The sequence below is a fragment of the Megalobrama amblycephala genome, linkage group LG24 (genome assembly GCF_018812025.1).
Source record: "Megalobrama amblycephala isolate DHTTF-2021 linkage group LG24, ASM1881202v1, whole genome shotgun sequence".
In the NCBI taxonomy this organism is placed as follows: Eukaryota; Metazoa; Chordata; class Actinopteri; order Cypriniformes; family Xenocyprididae; genus Megalobrama; species Megalobrama amblycephala.
The window spans coordinates 32,464,208-32,476,851 of record NC_063067.1 but is presented as its reverse complement, the minus strand read 5'-3'; the positions used below and the strand labels follow the sequence as shown (position 1 = coordinate 32,476,851).

At 38.6% G+C, this 12,644-nt stretch overlaps 1 protein-coding gene across 1 annotated transcript in view; it reads right to left on the bottom strand.

Moving 5' to 3' along the window:
* cntn3a.1 (contactin 3a, tandem duplicate 1) overlaps positions 1 to 12,644 on the bottom strand; it is a 97,095-nt gene that overhangs the window by 30,660 nt on the left and 53,791 nt on the right. The window contains 1 exon segment of the mRNA XM_048178866.1: positions 3,217 to 3,346. Within this exon segment, the coding sequence (XP_048034823.1) occupies positions 3,217 to 3,346 (130 nt within the window).

The following is a 12,644-nucleotide window of genomic DNA, read 5'->3' as shown; positions in this document are numbered from 1 at the left end:
TTTGATGCTCAAGAAACATTTATTTTTATCAATTTTGAAAACAGTTGTGCTGCTTAATTTTTTGGAAAACTCAGTTTTTTGGAAACTGATATATTTTCAGGATTCTTTGATAAAGTTCAGAAAGTTCAAATGACCACCATTTATATGAAATCGAGTTGTTTTGTAACAGTAATACAAAACTTTATACAAACCTGATTCCAAAAAAGCTGGGACACTGTACAAATTGTGAATGTGACATTGACAAATCTCATAATCTTATATTTTATTCATAGATAACATATCAAATGTTGAAAGTGAGACATTTTGAAATGTCATGCCAAATATTGGCTCATTTTGGATTTCATGAGAGCTACACATTCCAAAAAAGTTGGAATAGGTAGCAATAAGCGGCCGGAAAAGTTAAATGTACATATAAGGAACAGCTGGAGGACCAATTTGCAACTTATTAGGTCAATTGGCAACATGATTGGGTATAAAAAGAGCCTCTCAGAGTGGCAGTGTCTCTCAGAAGTCAAGATGGGCAGAGGATCACCAATTCCCCCAATGCTGCGGCGAAAAATAGTGGAGTAATATCAGAAAGAGTTTCTCAGAGAAAAATTGCAAAGAGTTTGAAGTTATCATCATCTACAGTGCATAATATCATCCAAAGATTCAGAGAATCTGGAACAATCTCTGTGCGTAAGGGTCAAGGCCGGAAAACCATACTGGATGCCCTTGATCTTCGGGCCCTTAGACGGCACTGCATCACATACAGGAATGCTACTGTAATGGAAATCACAACATGGGCTCAGGAATACTTCCAGAAAACATTGTCGGTGAACACAATCCACCATGCCATTCGCCGTTGCCGGCTAAAACTCTATAGGTCAAAAAAGAAGCCATATCTAAACATGATCCAGAACCGCAGGTGTTTTCTCTGGGCCAAGGCTCATTTAAAATGGACTGTGGCACAAGTGGAAAACTGTTCTGTGATCAGACGAATCAAAATTTGAAGTTCTTTTTGGAAAACTGGGACGCCATGTCATCCGGACTAAAGAGGACAAGGACAACCCAAGTTGTTATCAGCGCTCAGTTCAGAAGCCTTGCATCTCTGATGGTATGGGGTTGCATGAGTGCGTGTGGCATGGGCAGCTTACACATCTGGAAAGGCACCATCAATGCTGAAAGGTATATCCAAGTTCTAGAACAACATATGCTCCCATCCAGACGTCGTCTCTTTCAGGGAAGTCCTTGCATTTTCCAACATGACAATGCCAGACCACATACTGCACCAATTACAACATCATGGCTGCGTAGAAGAAGGATCCGGGTACTGAAATGGCCAGCCTGCAGTCCAGATCTTTCACCAGATCTTTTGTATTCTGAATAAAATATTGAAATTTGAAACTTCCACATCATTGCATTCTGTTTTTATTCACAATTTGTACAGTGTCACCAACTTTTTTGGAATCGGGTTTGTATTTGTAAAAGTCTGTCACTTTTGATCAATTTAATCCATCCTTGTTGACTAAAAGTAAGTAATTTACTTAAAAAAAAAAAGAAAAAAAAAACTTACTGATCCCAAACTTTTGAACGCTAGTGTATTTTTGAATTAATAAACAGGACAAAACATTTAGTGTTATGTCACTGACCCATTTCTTCCACACAGCCTGTCAAATGTCTGCATCTCTATTTGCTTCCCTCTTAGCTAAATCTCATCATCGTCTCACTTTCCAGAGGCGGGCGAGAAGGATGTTTTTAATGCGATATACTCAGTTAAGAGCACACTCAAGAGCTCACACTATCCCCCACACACCACTAAGTCAAACCGAGTCAAGCCAGCCAGCACAAATCTAACGGCTCTAAAGTGCGAAGACTGTCTACCTCACATCTCCCCCAGGCAGCAATTTCAGCATACTAGACTTTCCTGCCTGTTTGGCATCCATCTGCACTCAGCGCTGACAGCATCAAAGCACCCATTGTGCTGACAAATGACAGGACTAGGGAACAGAGCACTTCTCTCATCTGCCGCATGATAAAATGGCCTCGAACGTCAACTCCTTTAATCTTCACCGCAGAGATGGGTTTGATCATTGATCCTGTCTAAAGTTATTCTGCTCCTCATAATAGCGGGTCAACTGTTTTTAAATGCGACGTAAAAGGGCATAGTAAGACTAATGGGTGGTGGCGTTCACTGGCAATGTGTTTGGAATGAGCTTATGAGGAAACAAAACCCACGTGCTGCTCCAAACCAAAACAAACTTCACATCGTACAGACACACATTTGGAAACATATTGTATGGCATATGTTTGGCATATGACCAACTGCATATTAGCTACATATTTCAGAGCATACGAACAGTTGAGGGGCTAGATCCTTGGGAACCCAGGTTCATTGGGAAAACGTGCTTGTGGCGACATCTCTATTGTTGTACGTATTGCGGCAGTTCAGAAATGAAACGTCCAGTGAGTGGCGCTGAAAGTTGAATGCTCTATCAGGTTTAAAATGCTCTACCACCTACACTAAACCCTAAATATACCCCAAAGCAAATGCGAGATAAAAACTAAAAGAGATTTAAAAAAAAAAATGCTGAAGCAACCGTGCCATTTTAGCGGCTTCTACACTGTACAAAAGCAAGTTACCTGGTTAACATTTTCATTGAAATTAAAAAGTTGAGTTAATACAATGAAGGTGATTGATTTAATCAACAGAAACTCAAAATATGATGTTATCTGAACCACATTAATTATCTAAGTTGATTTGACAAAAGAAAAAAACGTGACTCGTATGTAGGTAGAGCCATGTTTTTCCAATGAGCTTGTGCTGATCTTTAGCAAAGTCTGTTCACTCAGCAGCCATATTTGCAACACCTCGAAGCAGCTATTTCAGGCATCCAAGACCAAGTCCTATCTATTTGAATAGGGGAATCCTGAAATCTCAAAAACTGCTTGGCGAACAAACAATGGAATAACATATTTTAAATCAGCAACTAAATCTGACATGAACTGTTCCATAAATGTTGTGCTCAAATAGCGTTAAAAAAAGCTGATTAACTCGCCAATGCGTATGAGCAGTCCTAAGCACGAATCTCAGGTTTCTATGGGAACCGGAGCTTCTAATGGCAGCTGCAGTGACACAATGACTTCATCAATCAGCGATTGGCTCTTTTACTAAGAAGGTGGGACGTATTCCGCCATGCTTTGTCTTTAATTACTATGAATTTAGTGATCCCTTACCAATGGCTCTGAGTTCAGCGTTGGCAAACACCCGGCCGTGACGGTTCTCAGCGATACACTGGTACATCCCAGTATCTGACAGGGTCAGACTGCTGATGGATAGCGCCCCGTTTACCACCTGGATTCTGTCCTGGAAACATAACAACAACAATCCCACAATACAACTTAAAACAAAAAGTTTAATGAAAATGTTTCTTTTCAATTGTATTGGTATAAATTAAACAATTAGTGAAGTAACTTGAGTTACAAATTGAATATTCTACATAGAAATTAATTCTGAGAAATCACTGATATACAGTATGCAATCTGCCGTTTTCCTCTTTTTTTGGTCCTTGTACACATTGTTCACATTTTTAAACATTTAAAATGTGCAACTTGTCCATGAAACAACATAAAATCATAACCAAACAGTTGTGACAGTTTTGATCAGCTGTCTCACAAAGCTTTCTCCTTCTGCTCTGTGGGTTTAGGTTTTTAGTGTACTCAAGCAGTGTCTCTGACAGAATTAGGGTCGTCCGCAATGAGAACACAAGCCGATATGTCTCAACTGCCATCACAGACCATGGTCTTTCCCATCAGTCCCTTGCTGAATTACTGCTAGTGACCAAATAAAAGACAAAGAGTCACTCCTGAGTCATCTCACAAAGGAAAATGAGACACTTTCTATGAATATGGCGTAAAATACCCTTTTCCCTTTTTATTCAAAAAATAGTCAGTGAAAAGATGCTTAACCTTAATAAACTTGCAATAAATTGCAGCTGTCACATTACATTTTTTATTTTATATCCTTAAATATGGATCATTTATATCTTTGTATATCTGTGTGTGTGTATGTGTGTGTATTTACATAGATACACACACACACATGCACTGTATATATTTTTAAATTATTGACCACAAGGCAGCGTCATTATTTCAAATAGGGGATACACGTATTTCATGTGCTTAAAGGTTGTAACCTTTTTTTTTTTTTTTATCAAATTTAACAAAATATAAATAAGTCAATATATCATCAATCCTTCTTCCAAAACGTGTTTTTGTCTAATCCTGATTCACTATGGTAAGCCTATTATATGTTTATATTTCAGACCAGAGGGAATGGTTGTCATGGTAAACTGTGTACATACGTGACTTGCCTGTGAGTGTCTCACAGAAAGAGAATGTGACAGAGCTCGTAATAAAACAAGAATCAACACTGGATTGGCTTTTTGGGAGATGGCGAGAACCGAGGGATTTTAAATGTTGTAAAAGCGACATGGACATGGCGTTTTTATTTCTCAAGAGGTGAGTAAGGCTCTCTAACAGAGTTCATATTAAAGCATTATCTACTGTGAAGGGTTATATTCATCCACGCAGTCACGCAGAGCAGAAGCACAACCAAAACAATGTTCTTCTGCAAAATGCATACAGTTTTGTTTGTTAACCACTAGAGGACCAAAAGTTACATAGTGAACCTTTAAAGGGTTAGTTCACCCCAAAATGAAAATTCTGTCATTAATTACTCACCCTCGTGAAGAGAATCGATTGCTTGTTATGATGAACATATTACAGATACAGTGAACATCCTCTTCCAGAAGCTCAAACGTGCTGCGTAACCAGTGAGGTTCATTCTGGTGTGTTACATAGCATGTTTGAGCTTCTGGAAGTGGTTTGATCTTGTGCATTATTCATGTTAGGTTGAGCTTCTGCTTATGTTCGCTGATCAATGTTTACATGCGAGTAAAAGCCTAAATTAAATCTGTTGATCATAACAAGCGATCGATTCTCTTCCGAAAATTTGGACTAAACCACTCAATTCATATGGATTACTTTTCCGATCTCTTTATTAAGTTTTTGAAGCGTCAAAGTGGTAGTTACAAAGTCAGTCAATGGAAGGAAATCTGACAGCATTCTGTCATCAAAAATATCTTAATTTGTGTTCTGAAGATGAACAGAGGTCTTACAGGTGTGGAACGACATGAGGGTGAGTAATTAATGACATTATTTTCATTTTTGGGTGAACTAACCCTTTAAACTGGTTACAGCTCATGTTAGGTACATTTCATGTAAGATGCTGTTTTTAATATGTCAAAACAACAAAACATGGGATTTGTGCTTGTAATTCTTAAAAAAAAAAAAAAAAAAAAGAAGTAATGGGACACCACCAAAGTGTACCATATTCATGGAAAGTGCCTACTATAAAATAATTGACCGCTGTGAAGGGAGCAGAACGGAGGATGAATTTAATCCACAGTAGCTATGGATTGCTGCTGATGGGCGGTCTATATATATTTTTTATCCTGGCCAAACACTTACTCGTAAAGTCCCTGTTATGCTGCCATTGTGCTCACTTGAGTGCAAAAAATTTGAATGGTGCATTCAGGTTGAATGAATTGAGATTTAAAGAGCTCAGATATCTGCACTCACGCTCGGGCACTTCAGAGTCTGATGGCATTAGCTTTATGCCACTTGAATTTCATTGTTCCAGTTCAGCTAGGAAAATGGTGTAACTCTCCGCCCATGTGGTCCGCTCCGACATGAAGCATCACAATCTAACTGATATCATAAACAGAACGCTTCATATGTGTGATGTTGACTGGGGTAAACTGAGAAGATCAGTACAGCCTCCAGCAGCAAAGACAAATGGTGGCATAAATCAGCTTTATGGGGGTAATTAATTAGGGGTGACATTCCACTGAAATCAGCACTTTCCCCCTCGACGGGAGAGCGGCATTTGAGTGGGCTGTGCTGCACCAGACTGATTAAGTTGCCCACCTGAATAGACATCACAAAGATTGCCCCAACATTATGGGTATTGGCTTGGCAGGCGAAATATTGTTGCTGAGGTAAACATTTACATAAGCAGATGATGATTTGGTGTGGTATCAGGGTATACATACATATATATATATATATATATATATATATATATATATATATATATACACACACACACGTATATAAGAGTTTTGTACCCAACCAACAAAAATATGTTCTAGTAACATTTTGCTACCATTAAGTTAGGAAAACATTATTTTTGAATGTTATATGAACGTTCTTATAAACATTTTTTTTCTTATTTATGAAAACGTTAAGGAAACACTGCATTCTATCATTCTTAACAGATTATGCGAACGTTACTTTTGAATGTTCTCTGAATATTCTGAAACAATTTGTAACAATTAAAAAAGTTAGATGAAAATCCACCTAAAATGTTTAAAAAAAACGTTCCATGATGATGTATAATTAACGTTGTTGTGCTTACGTTTAAAGAACATTCTTAGATTAGATAACTTTGAGCATTTTATTAAACTTACTGGAATAATGTTTGTTTATAACTTTGAGAGAACCTTTCCAGAATGTTAGCCAAAGAGCTGGATGATGAGCTCTTTATATATGAAAATATATATTAAATTAACTAATTTAATAATTGACTATCTTTATAACGGAACTGAATAAACACTGAACTGGCTTCATGTTATGAAGTGAAGTGAAGTGAAGCAAAGTATGGTGTCCCATTCTCGGAATTTGTGCTCTGCATTTCACCCATCCAAGTGCACACAGTATTGAGTACTGAACACACACACACCGGGAGCAGCGGGCAGCAATTTTTTGCTGCGGTGCCCAGGGAGCGATTGGGAGTTAGGTGCCCTGCTCAAGGGCATCTGAGTTGTGAGAGTGGAAGAGAGTGCTGTTCATTCACTCCCCTCACCTACATTTCCTGCCGGTATTAAGACTCAAACCCACGACCTTCGTGTTGCTGACTCCCTAACCATTAGGCCACAACTGCTCCATTATCACTGTAAAGCTGCTTCGAAACATGTATTGTATAAAATACATAACTAACATCACATAAATATAGACTATACAACAGTTCCAGTTCCAGTCTTTTGAATCGGCAAGTGGGGTTACAACATCGCTGATATTTTGAATGATAGCACTGGAATTTTACTATTTGTATCTTTTTTTTTGACATATACTTTCACTTCTATGGCTCCAAAACCTGCCTATATTATGTCTGAAATGTCTCTTCAGCCTGCGGCCTCATGCCTGCTGGCAAATCACTGCTGTGCTGAAGTTCAGTACAACCAATGTGCCTTTAAGGCAAGCTTTTCCTTGACGGTCATCTCGGTAACGCCTAGGGCAGTTATTTTCTATGTAGGCAGTAAACAAATACAGTGAAAAAAAACAACAACAAAAAAAAACAAAACAAACAAAAAAAACCTGTATGTGTTTCTTTCTTCTGTTCAACACAAAAGAAAATTTTATATTTCAAAAGATATTTTGAAGAATGTTGTCAACCAGACAGTTATAGTATAGTATTTAATAGTATTTTATCCCCACTATGGAAGTCAGTGGATACCTTCAACTGTTTGGTTAACAGCATTCTTCAAAATATCTTCTTTTGTGTTCAACAGAACTCATACAAGTTTGGAACAACATGAAGGCAAGTAATTGATGTCAGAATGTTCATTTTTAGGTGAACTATCCCACAAAATATTAAAAATTCCACAAAACAACAAACAAAAAATAAATGAAAATTAATAATAATAAATAAATTAAGGTTGGTCAAGATTAAACAAAAATCCCACTATCTGGCATAAAGCAACAAACTAAATAAATACTAAATGCAGCTAATTAAAATTAAAATATGGCTTTATTTATAAGTAAATTAAAAAGAGAAAGATAAACTGTATTATTCAACTAAATCTTTATTTATTTATCACAAAATTCTGAGACAGACTGTATGTTATGTAAAATGCATTGCTTTGGACTTTTGGCAACACTACTGAGCGATAACTCAATTTTCAAATCAAATGGAAACATTGAAATGAGCCATCCATACAAACCGATTTACTCAAATGAATCAGACTCAGACTCAATGCTAACTTGAGAGAGAGACGAAAATCTAGAAGAGTATATTTGATTATTGCCCCAGCTCGCTTGAGCAGAATACAATGTGACCTAATTTTGTAACACTTTACTTCTAAAGCATTTATTAATGCATTATTAAAATTCCATAGGTTGTATCGATTAATATTATTTAAAGGATCTGAGTCAACATGATCTAACAATGAACAGATGTTAATGCATTTTTACATTAACAAAGATAAATAAATACTGGAACAAATCTGTTGATCATTGTTAGTTAAAATCAGTTAATACAAGGGTTACCCATCATTCTACTGTACAGTTACTACTTACTGCTACCACTGCTCACTGTACAGTTATTCTTTAACAGTGATGATATATGGAGCTTCTGTGATGTGCTCTGAATACTGCATTCGGGTGATGGTGGCTGGTAAGGAAATGCAGAGCCTTTGTCTGTTCATTGTAATCATCAAATAACAAACGACACTCTTCTTCTGACTACATGGATGACCTTTGGTCTGGAGATTGATCAAATGCTGAGGTAGACGATGGTGACATTTACAAAATGGTAACACCTAAGCTCATTAAGAGTGCAGCCTCACACGCTGAGTTCTTGTTCACTATCTCTCAGAGTGATGAAACAAGCTCTGTTGTACTTGACACTATAATGCAGCACATGACTACTGTGAACCTTACAACAACTAAGAGGAACCTAAATCAGACCTCTGGAAATACACATGCAGAATACTAAAATTAACCCTCTGGGGTCTGAGGATTTTTGGGGCCCTGGAGAAGTTTTGACATTTGTGCTTTTTTCAGTTGTTCATAAACATATTAATGGAAAAATTGTCATTACACTGTATTCAGCACAAACTAGGCTACAATAATATGTTAGGAACATGTATGTACACGTTTGTGTTTTTGAAGGAATAACGTTTATGCGTGGTTATTGAAAAAACAAAAAACTTAAGTCACTGAAATAAAGCCAAAAAAAAAAAAAAATTAAATCTGTGTTCACAAGACTTCTGGGTATTGGAGGTTGTAGACTAGAGTTTTTGCTTCAGAATGATGTAAAAATTATGCTGCCTACTCGTTCATGTAAAACAATATAGAGATTTAAATTTTGCAAACACTTTTTGTCAAGAAACACAGAGAAACACATGAATAGTGGGTCATTTACACCTGAGAAGACAAAAGAATCGCATAATGAGTTGTAATGATCTGCATAAATAATGAGCTCTTTCAGACAGGTAGGCTGTGAAAAAACCCTCTGTGATCATGTCTCAAGCTCATCATGGTGTATATCAAACATACAGAAAAAACAGCAATACTGTGAAATATTATTACAATTTAAAATAATGGTATTCTATTATATATGTTAAAATATATTGTATTTCTGTGATGCAAAGTGTCTGAACAATTATGCTACCTCTATGGCATTTCATATAGCCTTTTAGCTTAAAAGCATGCACATTTTGAGAAATATTGATGGATTCTCATATGTTTATGTAAATTTTCTATACAGAGGAGTAATGTTTATTCAATATTTATTGTTATCACTATGAACGCTGGATACTGTGTTTTCAATTCATACTTGCAGCCGGAGGGCGCTCTGTACACCTTTAGTCCACAAATTAATCTAAAGAAGAACAACCATGTGACTCTCCAGGAACTAACAGAGGCCAGATATCGCTATAACATCCAGATAAACACTTTTCAAGATAATAAATACACAATTGAGACGATGTATGCATGTTTTGCCTCAGAATTTACGTCTGAATAGCGCTCGTTCCGTGGGCGTGGTCACATTAGTGGATAATGAGCTGAATCACGGATTTCTGACATGGCTCTCTTTTCATACAGATTACATAAACAGAGAATTTTTGTTTTCGATTTGACTTACACGATTTAAAACCTGACATTTCAACGTTTCTTTAGACACAAGTCTAATTTTATTGTGATTAGTATTCACTAAGTTACACTTCATTTTCTGAGAACTATCAGATTGGACTTCATTCAGAGGGAGACGAGACATCACGTGTCATGTTAGTTTTCTTTATTTTGCAAAAAGCACAACATTTTGTTTTTACTCTGAGTATACACAAATAAAAGAAGATATTCCACAGATTAAAATGGTGTATAGCTCTTAATTGTATGTGCAACATTGACAGAGTATTTTGAGTCTCTTTCACACTGGTAAGAAAAAATAGAGCCGAGCGGTTGTACAGCGATTGCTCTTTCCAATTCACCTCTATTCAGAGTAAATTTCTGAGCAAATAACAGCAATTTTAGGGTTACAGCGGAGCTTTCCGCTGGAAAACCCCCGCGGATCTCCTGCTCTTCAGCGTGTCATTTGCCAGTGAGCTGCCTGCTGACAGCGTGTGCTGCCACGCCAACCCAAGTTGGGCGCTCTGGATGAGGATCTAATGGCGATAGCTGCATCGATGAGAGGGCTATTGTTCTCTGGAGAGGAAGATGCTTTGGCGGTGTTTGGTCATGCTAAATCGGATTCAGAGTTGACAGCCATGCTTTCCCGGGCCGCCACACGCTCAGACTCATTCTGAATGATCGTGGCTGGACGATTGGTTCTGGGCTCTGAGATTGCCTCGCCTCGCCTCGCCCCGCCCCGCCCCCATGCCTTTCTTCTCAGAAGTGCATGAAGAGCTTTGGCAGTATGGAGGTACATTATTGCCAAAATCTGTTTGAAGTTTTTCTTCTCTCACTACCCTCATCTGTGGGGTGGTCAGGGGGTTCATGGGGGTTCCTCAGGTGGACTGTGCAATTGCAGTGCATTTTTATGTCCGCAAAGTGCTGCCACTTGGGGAAATCATCTGTGGTTCCCATCCAGTGCCTGTGAGGTGATGGCAGCTCTAGCCTCACAGTGCTGCTGGACAGACCGCCTCCTCCTTCCATGCAATGGCTGTCCTGCAGGCCAAAGCCACACACAAGGGTAGTTCTGAGCTGGGGTTGATGCAGGACCTGCGTACGCTGACTGACCTTGGGGTGACCCAGAGTTGCAGGGAATGGCTCTTTCCCAGGAGCTGGTGTACGCACTACTCCTTCCTCCCGGGCCGGGTGGAGAATCTTACTACTGTTCTGTCATTGGCTCAATGGCCAGTGGTCCCAAATTCTCAAGAAAGAGTGGTTTCCTGACTCCAGTCATACAGGGTGTGCGTGGGCAGTAAGTGACATGTTGCTTCCTCCTTATCAGCTTCTGTTATTTAGCCACATGCAGAGAGTGTGCATTAGAGGACGTGCTGCTTTCCCACGCCTCCCTAGCCAGTCCTTCACAGGACCCACAGAGACAGGTAAGTGCACCACACTCTACTTCGGGACGCTGTGCTTCCCGGGTTAGGCCCAAGCGCCCTCGCTGCCCCCACGGGTACGTCTGTTGTTCCTTTGGTGTCACTTGTACGGGCCTTGAGAGCCTCGCTACAGCTTCCCAGCCCGTCATGCTGGCCCATTTGGACAGTCATACTCGGCTGTGTGATTCAGTTCGGCAGGCGGTCCCCTACACTCAAAAAAATAACTTGTTGGTCTAACTTAATTCAATTATGACACCTATTTCCACACAGTTGAACTGATTTATTTGAACTTAAGCTAGGTTAATTGTACTGATGAGTAAAATTCATTCTAATTGAATGAGATAACACCAGTTTCATTTGACGTATTCTGTGAATGTTTCCTGAACATAATTCACTCTTGTTGATCCAACCAGTGCTATTGCAATTCAGACTGGTGCCATTGTGCAGAGTTACTCAAGTTTTCTGCAAAACATTTGTAGCATGCAAGTAATGATCAGATAAAGAACTTCTCATCACTGGCTTTAGCACAGTTAAAGCTTGTTGAGAACAACATAGATTTATTTCATGTAGCCACCCATAGCCTAACCACAAGGTCTACACTTCAGCATAATGGTAACCTCATAAAAATCGACATAACATAAACTCTTTTAAATTTCAAATATAACTGAACATCAAACTTTTAAAGGTATTTCCCTTTCCTAAAAAACACATTAAACAGCACTTAATTTCAACATTTACTGTCCCGATCTACCCCTACGCAAAGCATGCTGGGAACTAGAAATCCACTGCCCAGTTTCAATCAATGCAACATAAATGATTTGTGTAGTCCCAACACAAATGGTTTAGGTTAACCTAACATTTTGCAAATTTAATTTCATTTAACATAATACAATTGAGTGCAAATGCCAATTAAGTAAAAAACTAAAGATTTGTGTTGGTTCAGCTTATTTTATTTAAATAAACTGAGCAAGCAGCTAGAATCATTTTTTTGAGTGTAGGTTCAGCAGTGTCTTGTTTGCCTCATGGCAGACAAGGAGGCCCCTGTGAGTGGAGATTGCATTCCTGCTGGCGAAGGACGAAATAAAGCCTGTCCCTCCAGCCAAGATGAGGGATTATACAGCAAGCGTCCTTCATCTTACCCAAGATAGCGGTGGATTGTGGCCAATCTTGGATCTGTGTTTCTTGAATCAGGCTTCCGTTCAAGTTGCTCGCGCAGGAACGCATCCTCATATGTGTTCACCCCATGATTGGTTTGCAGCGATTGACCTGAAG